Genomic DNA, 18,192 nt, shown 5'->3' with positions numbered 1-18,192 from the left:
GAGGAGGCAGAGAAAGGTGTTAGAGCGCCTGCAGTTGGGAGGGTTCCTTCCAATGGAAAGCAGCCCTGTACCTTTGAATGGGAAATGGTGGCTTCTAAGATGCTCTGGATGGTCTCGTCTGAGATGGGGAAGGAGGAACGAAGGTCCTCGGTTAATCTGCTCAGGTTCTTCATCAAGTCCTTTACTTTTACATCTGAAGAATACACAAAAGGAAAAAAAATTATAGTAAATTTTCAGAAGTTTTATTGATTTAAAACAAAATTTGATGTTGTGACCTAAATAAGAAGTTTCCCTCCTGGTGCCCAGCTTATAGTAGACACTAATTAAAGAGTTCCTCTTCTAGGGGGATCTGAGATTACTTCTCATTTAAGTCGATAAGAACTTTCGGTTTTGTGGTCTCATCTAGTGGATGGTTGACTCTGGGTCCTGAATGTTTTGAGACTCACTTTAGAAAGGACTCTTTCTGAATAAATAGTGATCATGTACTCAGAAGACCTAGTCTTCACTTCCTTAAATAAGAAAACCATCACCTAAGGATGTGTGAGAATTTGTCACACGTCATAGTGATGTTGCCATGTGGATACTGTGTGAGTTTTAGGAGCTGTGTGGATGGGACAGAGACTCATGGGATCAAGTGGTTCGTGGAAGGACGAAAGGTCAGTGAAAAATCCAGACAACACAGGATTCCTACCTTTGCCTGACTTTTGGGACCTCAGGACTTGGAAATGTCTTTCTGAAGCCTGAAACCCAGCAACTAGCCATGCTCTAAATTGTTCAGTTGGTGTCTTGTTTTGTTTTAGGTGACATATAGCACAACTCTTGTTTTTGTGTTCTAATTTATTAGAATTAAACATCAAATTTTATTTTACTTTGTTTTTTAAATTAAAACATCACACCATTTCTCCTCCCTCTCCTCCCTCCTAACCCTCTTCTGTCTCCCAACCCCTCTCGACTCAAGGCCTCCTCTTCTTTAACCTTTGACAACTTTCCTTTCTATGTTTTATTTTAACATATACTGGGCTGAAATGCTAAATTTGATTTGCAATTGAGCAAGTTTGGAAACCACATACCTTCTGTGACTGTGAAATTGCTAAGAAACATCAGAACAGGAATCTTTGTCATCCAGGTCTCCTTAAGACTTTTGATCAACCTAAAGTGACAGCAAATTAAAATTAGACAAGATCAAACAGCAGAAGCAAGGCTGGAGTGAAAAACCCTGCCTCAGTTCCAGGAGCCAGGCTAGAAAACACAGGTTCCCTCTGATAAACGGACACCCTCTGTCCTCTGATACCATCTGTGTGTGAGTTTCATCAACACCAGGGCTCCAATACGTCCTCACTCAGTCCAACCCAGCAAATGAATCACGGTGATGGCAATAAGACGCACGATAAATGGCTTCTCGCAGATGTAGGAGACAGATAAAACAGACTACAGTGTCTGAGAAATTAGTGCAGCCACCGAAAGTACTCCACTTCCCTGTGTCCACGTCCTCTGCAGAACGTACAGCCCCTGACCTTCTCCTCGGGGCTCACACTTCTAGAACACACTGAAAAGTTTTAATCAAATATGAAGATATTTGAAACCATTTGACTGCTCTCATATTTCTATTTAATACCATACTGACATCCTGGATCATAACTCCTGACCCAGGGTCTTGCTCATTATAAAGTTCACCTGATACAGAAGTTGCTCTTGTGTTTTACATTTAAACGTGTATTTGTGGAAAGCCAATGGCACCAATGTTATCTGAAATCGGTAACTTAAGCACACATCTTGCTGAAGACTGAGAATACTAGGGAGGGAGCAAGCTCCGGCGACACTGACCTGTGCATGTGCTGCTGAACTGTTCCCACCAGAGGCTGCCGGCACGTGCAGCCTTGGCTAGAAGCATCTTGCAAGCTGCTTTTGAAGCCTTCTAAGGCGCTGGAAAGACTCCTGCTAAGACGTTCACAGTCCAGCTGATCCGATGAGAACCATATCTTTCCCATTTCCTAGAAAACAGGAGGTGACAGAGGTCACGATATTGAGGCTGGTTCTCAGGTAAATGTAGACTTCTGGTTATGTCCCGAAGCGGCAGGAACAGGTCTATTTCCTCTGCGCATGCGCAATAATAGAATCGAGCCCGACAGCTTCCTCTGCAACGCTGGACAGAAAGCACGACACACCCTGTTATCTGGCACTAGGTTTTCAGAGCCCAGTTTCCAGCTCCTCTGGGTGACTCACAATTCAACAGAAAAAAATAAATAAATAAAGTGTCAACATGAAAAAAATGGCCACAGACCTGGTAATGTAGAAACGGTTAGCACGAAGAGCCGGTGTATGAGGTCTACACCGCCAGTCACGGAAGTGCAAGTAAAACCTGCAGGGAGATTTTATCCTCAAATCTTCTAAGCTGTCTATTATTTGAAATGCAAGGAAGGATTATGTTGAAGACATGGAGTAAAGGGACCCCGTGCAGGCAAAGTAGTCCTGTCATTAAAGAATATAATATATGAGTTCCTCAAAACTACTGTACCATCCCAAAAACCGCTCCCGGGTCTGTATCGAATGGAAGGGAAACCAGAAGTGAGAGACTGTCCACCTTCTGCTCACTGCAGCATCATACACAGCGAGCAAGACAGGGAATTGACCTGAGGTCCTCTGGGAAATGAACTGATAAAAACAAAAAGCCTTACATGGACTATAACATATTATCCAGCCATGTGAAAGAAAGAATCGTGCCATCTGCATAACATACATGAATCTAGAAGAGATGATAACTCAAATAACTTAGTCACCAAAATGGAAAGAAAACTGCACTAAGACCAGCGAGATGAAGATTGAGATTTCAACACTGTGGACCACACAGAGCCTTGGCCGGAGCAACGGCAGAGCAGGCTTGTGCTGGAATATGAAAGGACACCCGGCTTCACTCCATTCTTCACTTAGACGTCCACTATTGACATCCCCACAGATGCAGCCTCCTTCCCCACCCCCTTCACTGCTCTGCCATGGGTACTGAGGCCCGGCTTGTTCCCGAATGTCCCCATGAGAGCAGAAAGGAGCAAATGGCAGCAATGGCAGGCACACCCCTGCAAGACCGAGAGGGCGAGGCTGTATCTCTGTCCATTTCTAGCATGTTCCTTTCATGTGCTGTGCTTTCTCCTGCCCCTGAGAGTGAGGCTCTCATCTAACATGTCAGAGACCCGATGCCCCCTTCCTCCATAGAGGTCTCTCCTGGCACCGTGCTGTGCTGTGACAAGAATATTAGGTGCAATGCGCATCGACTGACACCTTGACCCACTTCTGAGAACACAGGTGGAGCTCGCCTCATCTCTTTGAGCCTCTCCACACTGTATGCACCCGCCTAGACCTCCTAGCTCATCATGAGTCTGATGCACAGATAAGACTTCTACTGCTAGTGTTATTCTTACGTTTAACAAAATACTAACTTTGACATAGAAAGAATTGCAGAGAGATAAAGTGGACAGCCCTCTCCAGTAGCAGGGAGTGATAAAAGACATATTCCAACATCTTTAAGTATAGATGGACCAGGCTGCAGGTAAAAAGTATCGAACATAAAAACTGGCACTTGACCTTGTTAATCTACAGCCTTGAGCGAGTGAAGAGCCACCATGTGTCAAAGGTGGCACACAAGCCCTCCTTCTCTGAGTGAAGCAGGCCTGCATCACCCAGGGACTAAGCAGAGGAGTAGGCACTGCTGGGTCCAAAGAATTAGACTTGGGGAAGTGTTCAGAAGCCCCCAAGCCAACCTGCCATTCCAGCCACGTTCCCTGATTCCGGTCAACGCACCAGTGTAAATCTGTGGGCATTAATGTCTTTTAAAACCTAATTTCAGGTTTCTACTTAGCCCAAGACAGTTACTTTCTGCTGCTGGGAACACAATGAGGGAGCGGATGCAGAGCTGACATTCAGAGTTGTCCGCCTGTGGATCATGTGCATTGGTGAGTGGAGCCCCCTGCTGGTACTAAACAAACCGCACAGTAGACTACTTAGGCATCAAACCGTTAAACATAGCATCAAACCCTTTGCCTACCTGATCCTAACCTAGAGAAACCCCATGATATCACCCAGAGAGGATTTACATTTCCGAAGGACTTACACACTGAGTACCCTGGACCCTCTGTGGTAGCTAATCTCAAGGCTGCCAATTGATATTCCTACCATGAGGAAATCACAGCTGAGGATGTTTCCCTCAGACTGGCTTGTGGGCATGTCTCTAAAGCATATTCTTCACTGGTAATTGACAGAGAAGGCCCAGTCCTCTATGGATGATACCATCCAAGGCCAAGAGTGCATAAAAAGCTAGCTGAATGCAACCTGGAGCAGCGCAAGAGGCAGCTTTACCAGAGGATTTCTGGTTCAGGGTCCTGCCTTGGTTCCCCCTGAGGATGAACCCTGTAAGCCAAATGAACGGTTTCTTCCCCTACGTTGTTTTTGGTCATGGTGTTTATCACAGCAACAGGAAACAAACTAAGGCATGCTTGCGTCCTCACATGAGCAACAGTGTGCTTTTACCATCGAAGCAGGGGCGTCTGCTCTTTATCCAGTCAGAGTTCCTAGCGCGCGTGCACACACACACACACACACACACACACACACTGATTTGAACTATGAATGATGCCTTGGGGTCAGTTGCTTCAAAATCTGGGCCATGCTGACCATTTTATTATCATAAACTTCTCTCAGCATTCAAAAAATAAGATTTGGGGTTTTTTTTCCACATGTAATGCAGCTGAATTTGCCTTATCTAAATAATGCTTAAGGCCAGAAGTTTTTCCAATTCAGGTCTTTCTGAATAGTGGAATATCTCAAGTAGGAGACTGCCCGTTCATGTCCTGGCCACCCAGACCCAAATAATCACACAGAAACTATATTAATTACAACACTGGCCAATAGCTTAGGCGTATTCCTAGACAGCTCTTACATCTCCATCTGTGTATCATCATGAGGCTGTAGCCTACTGGTAAGGTTCAGCATCTTTCTCCTTTGGCAGCTACAAGGCATCTCACTACACAGCAGCTACAAATCATGAGGTACAGTAAGGCTAGAAGCCTACTCTAACTGTACTCTATGCACACAGTCTCAAGGCATCCTATTTAGCACGTCAGTGCACCTGTACTTTGACTGTGGTATGTCATGTATGTATTTTTAAGTATGGTGTCATGTTGGTACCCCAAGTTTTAGATTTTGAAATACATTGGGAATTTTTAGATTATAGAAGGTCTGTCTTTTCCAAACAAAGGTGTGCACAGTCTGAAACTAAAGGAACTATTTAAATATATCAACACAAAAAAGAAAACTCTAGGGTTGCCAGGGCAGTTATCTGGCGGGCTCCTCAGGGCTTCACCCTGACAGACCACAGCTCTTGCCACCTTCTCATGCTTCCTCAGGAGAGCAGCCTGTTAGGCCCTCGCTACATCACTGAGATATTATCTAGCAATGAACGGTCCTGTCGGTTATGTCTCTCCGAATCACAGGAGAACTCAACACTGAATTGTGACGAAAGGGTCACTTTACCACAAAAACAGTAAACACTCTGAACTGTCCCTAGATAAAACCCAAGTCTTTACCTTATTTCTAGAAAAACACTGCCATTATTCCAGCTTCTCAGGGACTCTGGCCTTTAATTTATATGAATGGGCCCCATATAAAAATCACACTCTAGTTCACTCTAAGTTGGAGCACCTGGGTGGGATTCCTGAGTATCTGTACACGTTAATGAGGAAGGAAACTGCCAGGCAGGGTCTCATCAGCTGTCGGTCTTTGGCATTTGTCAATGTTCTCAGCTACTTAAGGCCACATGGAACAGCAAGTATTTAAAAACTACCTTGCTAAGGTAATGGCTTCATCAGGGGAGGGGATGCTGGGGTTTGGGACCCTTTTGGCCGATGATTTAACAGCATGCCATGCACTCCATAGAAACAGCATTTTTCAGACATAAGAAGACTGATGCATATATGGAACTTACAGAAATAAGCTGTGATAGCACACATGAGACCCGAGCAAGGTCAAAACAGAAAAAATTCCAGCACTGAGAAGGAGAAGTGTACATAAAGCCCCATCCCTAACCCTTGCACCATTTGCAATTTATACCTGCTGGGAAGGAGAAAATCAGGTTTCCCCAACAGAATGCCACTCCAGAGCAGGACATACGCCCAGGAGCAGCTGGCCAACGCAAAAGGGACTCCATGTTTTTTCTTTCGTGACTTTTATTTTCTATTATTGTTTGGTTCGAATATTTTTGCATTATTGAACTTTTTGTTCATTTAGATTTTCATTTGGAGAGGGGTGACAGGTGTGTAAAGGAGAAAAAGAACATGAAGTTGGTTGGGTAAGAAAGCGGGAAGGATCTGGGAGGAATCAGGGGAAAAGAATATGATCAAAATACACTGCATAAATAAAATGATTAGCAGTGGGAATGGAAAGGAGTAAGAAGCAGGGGATAATGAGGGTGAATATGATAAAGTATATTATATACATGTATAAAATGTCATAATTAAGCTCATTGTTATGAATAATTAATATGTGCTAATAAAAATAAAGAAATAAAAACTATCTTTCCAAAACATAAATTATAAATAAGTGATAGACAATAAACTGGTAGATGGGTCAGTAGGTGGGTAGGTGGGTGGGTGGATGAACAGATGGACAAGTGAATAGATGGACGGATGAATGGATGGTTGGATGGATGTACAGGCAGATGTGATAGATGAATGAATCAGAAGGAAGGAAGGAAGGAAGGAAGGAAGGAAGGAAGGAAGGAAGGAAGGAAGGAAGGAAGGAAGGAAGGGAGAGAGAAGATGACAGACAGATAGTTAGACAGATAGACGGATAAACCAACAATCTGAGAGCATTTGCCAGTTCCCTGGTGTAAACTTCCCACTTCCTGCAAGCATGATGTTACTGAACACAGAGCTAGGAAGCCCTGCTCAGTAGCAAGCACACAGCAGCAGAATACCACCCTCATACAGATGACACGAATGTACATGATCTCAGGACAGAGGCAGTAAAATATATCAAAAACTAGACAGCTATGTGTCCCAAGTACTTGTTGCTTTTGTTCTGAACATATTTATTTAATCATATGTGTCTATAGTTTGAGTTTTAATGATGCAACTGATTAACCACCACTGGTAAAATCCCTAAGACTTTACCAAGCAGCTCTTGTAGCTGATTGCAAAGCCAAGCTCTGCAGGCTGACAGTTCTGCAGGGCTGATGCCCATTGTGACCACACAGCAGAGGCCCATTGATTCTGAGGACCAAGGTGCAACTATTGAGTGACCCTACTCCCTTGCCTGAGCCAATATCACTGCCTTGCCTGGACCGTAATGAATGCAAAATTCTCTGAAACATAAAAGAAGACAAACCTGGTAATGGTGATGTACCAAAGTGACTCCTTGCATAACAGGTAAGATCAGGCTCCTCATCCCCCTGCAACTCAGCATAGCACACAGAATGTCCTTAGTAAGGAAAGGGTTTTCTGCCAGAAGAAAGAGGAGATGTTAATAGACAGTCCTCTCTTGACCTGTCCAATCTCAGAAAATCATTCTTCAAAGATTCGAAAAGATACAAATTTCTAAATATTCCTTAAATCATCAAGATGCATAAACAGATAAAGGTACAACTTTAACATTTAAAGCATTTGAGTTTTTAATGCATTTATAGTAAGTACACCTCTTCACAGAGTACCCTGCCTTTCTCTACACACATCCAGACAGTGTAAATCACTAAATCAAGGTATTTGGCTGTGGCGGTTTGTATAAGAATGGCCCCATAGACCCAAATGTTGGAGTGTTTAGCCCCCAGGTGGTGGAATTGTTTGGGAGGATTAGGGGATGTACCCTCGTTGGAGGAGGTGTGTAACTGGGGGTTGACGTTAAGTCTTCAAAAGATCGTAGTGTTCCCAATTAGCTTCCTCAGCTTTGTGGTTGTGTCTCGTGATGTGAGCACTTAGCTACGCTCCTGTGCCATTACTGCCTGCTACTATGCTCTCTGCCATGTCATGGACTTGAACCCTCTGAAACTGTAAGCCCCAAATAACCTTTCTTCGATAAGTCACCTTGGTCATGGTGTCTTATCAAAGCAACAGAAAAGTAACTAAGAGGGCTGGAGAGATGGCTCAGAGGTTAAGAGCATTGCCTACTCTTCCAAAAGTCCTGAGTTCAATTCCCAGCAACCACATGGTGGCTCACAACCATCTGTAATGAGGTCTGGTGCCCTCTTCTGGCCTGCAGGCATACACACAGAATAATGTATACATAATAAATAAATATTTTTTAAAAAGAAAAGTAACTAAGACATTACGAGCTATTACTTCAGGTATTTAGTGTTTCCTGGTGCTGAGAGCATTCAGAGACTTCTCACGTAGCTGTTCTGAAACACCCAACTGGCTGTAGTAGCCTCCCGGAATAAACCAGTAGTAGTAGAAACATAGTTACTCCACTAGGTTGTAAAATATCATAAGTTGTTCCTTATATCCAACTGCATCTCTGTTCCTGACAGACACCCTAGCTCTGGAACCTCTGGTCCCCACCATTCTACTGCCCATTTCACTAAATCAATGTTTCAGCTTTTACACATATGACTGCAATGTGTAGCTTTCGGTGTCCGGCTTCTTCACTCAACACAATGTCTAGCAGGCCCATCCATGTTGGTGCAAATGACAGAAACCCATTCTTTAAAAGGCTAAATTTCATACCATTATGTACAAATATTATATCCTCTTTATGTATTAATACTATGCTGTTTCAGTCTGAAATGTAAATAAAGATCTGTCTGGGCTAAATTAATTGAATAGAAATCATTTGCAGTTTCTGCCTCCCCAGCACAGCCTCTTTTCCTGTGCCCCTGTAAGAGGAATTCCCATTCACCGGCCCTTCTCACACGCTTTCTGGGAAGGATACCCATTGACTATGGTTTGCACAGACCTCTTGCCCATTGTCCTAGCATGGTTATAATCATTCCACTCTTTCATTCCCGGAATGCTCTTGTGGGAGCATGAATTGCATGTGTCCACTTCCCCATCCTCCACCCCTCTCCAGTCGTATCTGGAAACGTCCTTGGCATTCCCTTGCCTTGGTCTCCACACCTCCACTCTACTTCCTAATAGATTCTGGTCTCTGTACAGCACCCAACCTGGTCACACCCTGGAGATTAGCAGACTCCCGGCAGGTACTAGCCATATGCCAACTACCCCTGCCATATCATCTACCTTGAGTTCAAAAAGAGCCGGTCAATTACAGAAATCTGGAAAGTTTCCTGCTGTGCCCCACGTTTTTCTCCAGCTACTGACCACCTCTACCTCCTGATCACTCATAATCCAAGTTCCTCATGCCCCTATCCCCACCCCATGTCTTCTGCAGGGGATTTCTGTCTCCTCTCTAACTAGCTATCTCTCCAAACTCAGCCTCACCTTTCCCTTCCCTTCCCCACCCTGCCCTGCCCTTCCCTTCTCTGGCTGTCCAGGGCCCTGTGAGTTCAGCTTACTGCACACTCTCCCAGGGTCAGAGTCTCACCTTTGCTTGGCATTTAGCACATGACTAAGTACCTTCGAGATGCTGGGTCACTATAGAAACCAAAGTATGATTTTATGAATAACCAAACTTGTTAACTTTCAAATAGTAAAAGTTCTTAATGATAAATACTTTTAAATGTCTTAGTTTGGGCAGTATACTAAGAGAACACATCCAAACCAAATAGGCTCCACCTTATCCTAGCATGAAGGTATTCTACTGCAATCCTAGCATCTAGGAGGCTGAGGCAGGAGGATCCTGAATTTACTGCCATCCTCAACCACATAGGGAGACATTGTCTCCCTAACAAAGAAAGAAAATAAAGAGGGAGGGGAAGGAAAGGGTGACCTTGCCCTGCACTTCTTCCTAGTCAGATCACAATGATGTGCTTATAAGGAGGGGTACCAGGTTTCTGGTCACCTCTCTGTCCTCTCTCTGTCCCCATTGCTCAGCAGACCCTCCAGGCATCTCCCCAAGACTATCTAGCAGTCTTGACACTAGAACAGCTCAGCTCTTACCTGTATCCTCTGCCCTCTAGGATGCCCTATTCCTCCACACACACACACACCCTTTGATGGAGGAAGGTCATTGGTTAAATAAAAAGAAGCTGCTTGGCTCTCATTGGTTAGGAGATAGGTGGGAGAAGTAAACAGAACAAAACGCTGGGAGGAAGAGGAAGTGAGGTCAGACTCGACAGCTCTCCGCTGGGGAGCAGACGCTTCAGAGAGAGACGCCATGCCCAGCTCCCAGGCAGACGCACGTGATGAAGCTCCGACCCAGGATGGACTTAGGCTAGAATCTTCCCAGTAAGCGCACCTAGGGGCGCTACACAGATGATTAGAAATGGGCTAAATTAATATGTGAGAATTAGCCTAGAAGAGGCTAGATAGGAATGGGCCAAAGCAGTGTTTAAATGAATACAGTGTCTGTGTAATTATTTCGGGCCATAAGCTAGCCGAAGCCGGCGGCTGGGGTGTTGGGGACGCAGCCCCGCCACGCTCCTTATTACTACACCCCTTGCTTCTTCAAAGCTTTGCTCCAATCCCTTCTGCCTGAGCATGCACCTCTTCTGACCTTGAAGACACATTAGAGATCTTCCCTGGCTTTCCAGGTCTGCCAGCCCTCGCTAGATCTCCACATTGTTCCCCAAGCCCTATTGTCTCCACCCATCTCTTCAGCTGGAAAGGTGCATGTCCATGTGTGTACATGTGTGCATGTGTGTGTGTGTGTTCCTGTGTATGCTGGTACACATAGAGGCCAGGTGGAGATTAGGTGTCTTTTTCCATCTGTTTTCCATCTTTTTGTTCTAAGATAATAGCTTTCACTGAATGTAGGGCTAACTGACTAGAGTTACTCCCAGCAAGCTCTGAAGATCCACCTGTTCCTGCCCTCTCCCCGGCACTAAGATTATAAGCACCCACAGCCACAGTCAACTTTCACATAAGTGCTGGAGATCTGAACGCAGGCCCTCACACTTACACAGCACGTACTCAGGCCACTCAGCCCTCTCCATTCCTGACCTTGAACCCCTCTTTCCAAGCATGACTCAGGCTCTCTGTTCCTAAGTTCACTAATTTGTGGTATGAGGACAATAAAATGGATGCCCAGTGACAGTTTTTTTTCCTCTTCCATGAACTTAGCAGGCTCTGACATGATCACCGCTGTCATATTTAACACCAGAAGGAACAGAAAAATGATGTTGAACTTACATCTGTGACAACAATGACATTAACAACTCCAACAGCTCAACTCCTTGTGTGACAGAAGATCTAGCGGCCTGTCGAGGTCCATTGCCCTCCTACTTCCCCTGATGAGAGCCTCCCGGTTCTGCCCAATCTCCTACTCTCTAGAACAGGGTCTGCCCTAGTAAGGAAAGTGAGGCAGCTCTTTAAACAACAGACACACCCGAGTGGAATATAAAAACTAAAAATTAATTTCTAACATCACTTCATGTGTTATATTAATTCAGCATCTCTGATGCAGAATGGCAAAACACATGGAAATCCAGGTACCAGTAAGTGTTTCCATTCATTGCAAATTCATTACTTTACCCAACTGTGAAATGTCAAAATAATTGCGCCTTCAAACATGGCTGAATTTTATATGCCAGAGAAAGAAGCAGAGAGAGATTTGATTTAATATCCCCAAGCATGTCTCTGCATGGTGAGATTTTATTGAGCATCACGCTGTGTGATTCTACATGTAATACTTGGTGTTTGGCAATACCGTCTATGTTTATAGACATCTCCAGCTGGAAATGGAAATGTAGGTCTCCCCTGCACAACGGTCTTCAGGCTTCGGGTGCATCATCTGTGTTCACTTTGGCCCCCTGTTCCTCACTTTTTTATGTTTCAATCCAAAGGGTTAGCCAATTCCTGGGTTCAAAGAAACATTCTTACTATGAGGAGAGCAGTGAGTAGACCAGAAGTAGCTCCACTCTCCCAAGAGCTGTTCTCTGTAGCCTGGGGGCTGCCTTTCCCATGGCAGGCAGGGAGCCGCAGCCTCAGCCTGTGCTAGAACCAGGGAAAGAGAGCCAGAATGTGGGCACCACATGCATGTCCCCAGAAAGGCCTCAGGGAGATCACGGGTTTACACTCTCCTCCTATTTAGTCTTCTCAACTGTTCTTTGAAACAGAAATTAGTTCACCCTCTTTGAGGCTCAAAGAAATCCTTCTGTATGCCCTGTGTTCGTCAACTAGCATGAAGCCCTGAACTCCAGTCTATCTGATATCAAGTTCTCTCCCCTTCCAGTAGACCAGTGGCCATAATGGCACTGAGCAAAGTCAAGTTTAATTCTGTGCCCGAAGACACTCTGCTCTGATGTGGGATGCCCTTCTGTATGCTGTACATATATTTTATTACCACTGGTTAATAAAGAAGCTAATTTGAGGCAGAAAAGGCAGGTGGGGAATCTAAGCAGGGGAAAAAGGCAAAGTCAGGGAGACTCTAGCAGCCTCCAGAGAAGCAAGATGTGAGGTAATACCATGGCCACGTGGCAATACATAGAATAACAGAAATGGGTTAGTTTAAGTTGTAAGAGCCAGTTAATAACAAGCCTGAGTAATTAATATTAAGCCTCTGAGTGCCTATTCAGGAACTGGCGAGTGGGAGAGAAACTTCCAGCTACACTGCCCAGCGATGCCTTCTGGCACATAGAGCTGTGTTAACTTTACTTACAAGTGAAGAAGGCAGGCCCCAGTGTGCCCATCCCACAGCCTGGACTCACTCAACAATCCACTCAGTCCTTTTATAAACATCAGTTGAATACCATGCCTATGTCAAGATTCTTCCAGACTCTAGGTGTCATGTCAGTTAGCACACAGACACATCCCTTCAGCTGGCACGCCTCCACTTGGGTTTATTCCCCGTGGTCTACTCTCATCTACCCTCCATCCTCACCCACAATACCCTCCTCCAGCCAACACCACTGATCAGTATTAACAATCACATTGCTTTATGAGTTTGCATTTTTAAAACAAAATATTAGAGGGCTAGTTCCTGCCTGAGTCTCACTTCTTCCTCCTTACACTTGCAGACAGATGCTCTTCCACACATCTGGATCCCAGCCATGGCCACTTACACAGTCCAGCGAATCCACTCTGAGGCTAGTGACCCTTCCTCTCTGATCAGAGACTTCTGTGTGTATTCTTATTCCCCTTCTAGGGCAAACTAGACTCCTCTTTGGGATGTCCTCCCCAACCTCACAGCCTGTTCACTTGCACCAAATAAGAGCCCAAAGTATGCAGAAGTCCCTTCCAGTGTTGCTTAAGCTAAGTATTACCACCCAGACTGAATGCTTAGGAGGATCCGGGACAACAACACCCCACACAAACAGCTTGCACACTTAGGAGTTCCATGACAGGCAACACGAGTGTCTGGGGGCTCCTGGCTTCTATTCAGGCACTCACTCATTCAATAAAAGAACCTGACCAGCATTTCAGGTTCTATTTACACAGCCTTTACAGTCAGGGAAAGCATGTTCACAACAGTACACACAGGCTGAATATCATGTTATAAAACTGTGATCCCAGCATTTGGGAAGCTGAGGACCAGAAAGGCAAGTGGAGGTTTGGAAGGGCTATGCAGCCTGGCTACAGCAGGGCCACTGAGGTTGGGAAGGGTGAGCCAGACCTCCATGGACCTAATCGCTAGGCTAAGAAACCTATGCTTTGTTTTAAAAGAAACTCGGAGTCGATCTATGCATCTCTCTGACAGTCAAGCTGTGCTAACTGGGACAGGGCAATTAGAAGTGCTTCTTACATAAGCATCCCACCTGCAAAGATGATGAGCACACGCAGAGCCATCCTCTCCACTCTGTGCTGCATCTCCACAGCTTCCGAGGGCTTCTCCAGCTGCCGGAAAACTTGACACATCTCAAAAACACTTAGGGAAAACAGATCATGGTGTTAATGGATAGATGTGTAACCTCTGAGCATGGCTGCTGCATAGAAGGTTAAGTCATGTGTAAGAACTGTCTCCTCACTCTACTGTGTTTATTTTGCACAAACAAAAGAGTCATGCAGGCCACTAGGCTGGACCTCTAGAAACCTTTCTGCTTTCTACGGCAGTCTGATTACTGCTCCTTATAAACCTGATGTCTGCTTTCTCTTCTTGCTCCATTCTCTTGAGATGCAAGAGTTGGACACTGAAGGGGTGAGAATATGATGACAGCCATTGAAAGGACAAAGCCTGCTCTTAGTAACAGCGTAGCAGATTGAGGTGGTAGTGTTAAGTGAAATGAGTCAGGAACAAAACAGCATAGATCATATGTCATCATTCATGTGGAACCTAAAAAAGTTGATCTCATAGAAGTTGAGAGCAGAACACAGGCTTCTATAGGCTACAGTGATTAGGGAGAGGAGAGAGTCCCAGTTAGGAGCAAACAGTGTTGTGTTCTACAGCACAGTGAGATGGATACAGTTAATGGTAACACCTTTTAAATCTCCAAATAGCTAGAGAAACTATGTTTCAATGTTTGAACTCTAGATTGTGATTGTTTATACGTAATACATGTATCAAAGCATTACTTTGTTCCCCATAAATATAGCTCAACCAAAATTAAAATAGTAATTTTTAAACATGAGGGGTCATATGTATGTTGAGGTGCATGCCTACAATCTCAGCACTCAAAAGATTGGCTCTCAAGATCAAGGCTAGCAAGATGGGGCTGTGTAGCAAAAGCCTGTGTAAAAATGAGGGGGAGGAAGAAAGAAAAAAGAAGGTATCTAGATGTGTGGTGGGAGTTTTATCTGTGGAGAACTGAAAATCTCAGGTGAAAGCTGAGATTAGAGAACGGAGTGGCCAGGATTACCTCCAGTTTGGAGGCAAATCCCAAGCAGAACACTACACTCAAGCACCATAGTTTAAGGATCAAAGACAATGAGGAGATAAAACAGGAGGCTTTGGAAGTCAGCATTTAAAATTTGAAATAATGAGACATCTGTTCCACCAAGTGAGGATATCTTTCCAAGCCATAAAAAAAGATCACGTTCAGAGTACAGTTCCGTGGCAACAGAACTGACAGGAAGTAGGTCAGCCTGTCTGGTGGTAAATTAGAAAATATTTATGTGACATCTCTAAGTTACCACATGAAGCTAAGAGAAAAGTGAACAGGCAAGGATCACAGGACAGCCAGCCTTGCCACATCCAGGAGTCACAGCTGATGCAGCGGCAGCACCCTGGGGTCATGTACATCTAAAGGCACAAACCCTCCAGCCCAAAGCAACAAGCTAATGCCAGAACTGTATTTGGTGACTCTGGAACTCTGAAGAACAAGTTTCCAGCAGGGACTGGCAGCACACACCTGTGATCCTAGCACTTTGGAGGCTGGGGCAGGATTATGAGTTCAATACAGTCTGTTGACGTAGAATTTGGGAATGGGAAGGTTAGAGGTAAATCATGATTTACAGCTGAGTTTCAGGAGGTCAGGAGTCCTTAACTACCTATTTTTATCCTATGGTTAGTTACAAATGCAAGCACCATCTTGGGAATGAACTGGATGGTTCACCTTCATGACTACATGCCCAATAGTGGTACCCAGGCTGCTGTGATTATAGGTGTGCGCTGCCACACCTGACTCATCACTGTTTTCCAATTCATTATGTTATTTTATGGGCATGTGATGACTATACATATTAGTGAGGCACACATCAGAAACTGTGTACATGCATAAATGCACTGGTCAATCTGGCCTCCCAAATACTATGAACATATCCAGTCCTAAAACAACTGGATCCAGGACAAAGCTTTTGCTTTTGAAATTAAAAAAAAAAAAGAATCCAAATCATACTTGGATGCCAAATAATGAGGTAAATGGGACAAGAAATTGTTGACTTGGACCATTCTGTGTGGATGGATGCTGGCTTCAGAGTGTGATGGAAGTTGAAGTTGAGAAAATCTGCTTACCCTGGTTTGATGTGAATCCTTCTTGATTTTTACAATAAGGAATAAATTAAGTAAAATAGGAAATTAGAATACCTTTGATGGGCTTGAGGGACTCTCTGCCAGTGTTCAATCACTGCAAATAATGCCTTCAGGAATTTCTGGAAGTATGACATTGATTCGTAGCCATGGGGAATTGCCATCGTTTCTTCTTTGGTCCCTCCATTCTTTGCTGATGTAACATTCTGACCAGTAGCTGACTTAGGAAACCTGTTGCCATCTGAGTAAAACAAAGTGCGTGTGAAATGTGCCCACTGAGCGTTGTTTGGGGGCAGCCCTTCCCTTGAGGGGACTATTCTGCTGAGACCAATCAGGACTTCTTTTGCAAGCTGATAGCGAGTGGCATTCTGAATCAATGACAAATTGGAAAATAAATCTTGGCTTAACTCATCTCCAGAGTCACTTTGAATCCCACTGGAGGCCTCCACAACTGACTCTATGGTTTTTAAAAGGTCATTTGGGTGCTGGGCAAATGTCAACAGAAGATTAAAAATATCCCAGTTATCGTCCTTTAAGCCATTCGAAAGAGCTTGTAGAGTGAGATCAGTCACCATTTTCAAGAGAGTCTCTCTTTCTGTGCTGTTTTCTGTTAACACTCTATCTAAAGAAAGGATTACTTCCTGACTTCTCTCCTGGCTCAGGGCCTGAGGATGACGGGTAGAATGAAGCTCATAAAGCTTCAGGAAGTCCATTTGGTTTGTAATGTTACTTATAGGAACTAAGCAATCTAGACTCTCTGCCCACAAGTTAGCAGCATCCGTAGAAACATTTTGAGTCCTGTTTTTAATCACCACCACAAGATGCTCCAAGTCTCTCAAACTGAGTTTTGTAGAAATTAAATTTTCAGCCATTTCTTCCCCAATCTCAGAAAAGTCTTTGGATTGGTTGACGTATGAAAGGACGCCACTAGATGACATGCTGAGAACATCAGGGTCCTGGGACATATTACGGGTGACTCCACTAGATGACATGCTGAGAACATCAGGGTCCTGGGACATATTACGGGTGACTCCAATCATCGAGAAGCTCAAGTCAAGAAACGGCATCAACAAAGCCTTTGTCTTCTCAAATATGAAAGGAGCTACTTTTTCCGAAGTCATTATTTGCTTCAGGTGATCTTGAGAACTTTGTAGCACAATGGAATACAAAGTATCAAGGATTTTCCAGGAGTCCTCTGTACTAGACATGGACAGCTCTCCCAATATTGTAGCCATCTTTCTCGAAACCTTTTTGGCTAGATTGAGAAGTCTCACCATGGAGTCCACTGATGAGGCAAGACCACCCAGTTCAGCAGTGCTATTCACCAACATGGCCAAAGTTCTAGAAATTTCCAAAGCCTGCTCTAGGGCATGACTTTCCGCACCCACTTGGGAAATGGCATCAAATAACCTCAGAGTTGATTCCAGCGTTTCTCTGTTTCTTAGAGCGAATGAGCTATTTACAACAGAAAACAACTCAGTTAGCTTAGCAAGTGCAGTGTGCTGGAGCGTGGGGGAGGAGGAGTGGCAGGTCAGAGCAGGTGGATGGAGGAGAATGTCCTTCATATTAGCCATTTCTACATAACTTTCTCTCACGAGGCGGAGAACAGACCTGAGATTTTGATTGAGTTTGGAGAGGCCCACAGAATTATTAAGCTGGGAGAGAAACTGAGTCACTATGGTAAAGAAGTCCAAGTGGTCTTCAGTGTCAGCATTCACCACAGGCGCCCTTGGATGGGTGTGAGATGATCCTTTCAGAACTGCAGAGAGTTCCCTGTTGTCGAATGAAAATGAGTTCTTAATCAGACGATACATGGTCCTGAAACTTGAGACAATGTTCATCAACGTGTCCTCATTCAACCAGGTAAGGAATGGATCCAGTTTCAGAATTTCAAGAATTTTATCTCTGGGGACAAAACTGAAAATGTATGTATTTTTAATTTCATATTTTGTAAATCAGTAATGGAAAGATTAAAAAATGATATCATTATTTTATTTGTTTTACAATAGTACCATAGACTGATGATATTGAGTGAAGAGTTAAGACTCTAAAATAGCTCCAGAAGAAGCCTGACACCTTGCTATCAAATAGCGGAAAGCAGGAAAGGAATTCCATAAGCACTATTGTGACTATTCTTTGAACTCAACAATCTGAAAAGTCTTGCTTTTTGCTTTTAGAAAAGAGATCTAGAAAGACTATAAAATGGTTCTGCGTTTACTTCTAAAATAAGATTATTAAGCCTTACAATAAGGACAA

The 18,192-nt window shown here is 44.1% G+C and overlaps 1 protein-coding gene across 1 annotated transcript in view; it reads right to left on the bottom strand.

The window, feature by feature from the left end:
• The window catches only part of Abca13 (ATP binding cassette subfamily A member 13), a 408,645-nt gene that overhangs the window by 308,109 nt on the left and 82,344 nt on the right, over nt 1-18,192 (bottom strand). The window contains exons 19-24 of the mRNA XM_075943386.1: nt 15,994-17,853; nt 13,790-13,899; nt 7,372-7,484; nt 1,825-1,991; nt 1,071-1,150; nt 72-193 (exon numbers count right to left, since the gene is read on the bottom strand). Coding sequence (XP_075799501.1) covers nt 72-193; nt 1,071-1,150; nt 1,825-1,991; nt 7,372-7,484; nt 13,790-13,899; nt 15,994-17,853 — 2,452 coding nt within the window. The remainder of the gene's footprint in view (nt 1-71; nt 194-1,070; nt 1,151-1,824; nt 1,992-7,371; nt 7,485-13,789; nt 13,900-15,993; nt 17,854-18,192) is intronic.

Source organism: Microtus pennsylvanicus, chromosome 12 (assembly GCF_037038515.1).
Source record: "Microtus pennsylvanicus isolate mMicPen1 chromosome 12, mMicPen1.hap1, whole genome shotgun sequence".
In the NCBI taxonomy this organism is placed as follows: Eukaryota; Metazoa; Chordata; class Mammalia; order Rodentia; family Cricetidae; genus Microtus; species Microtus pennsylvanicus.
This window is presented reverse-complemented; position numbering and strand designations above follow the sequence as displayed.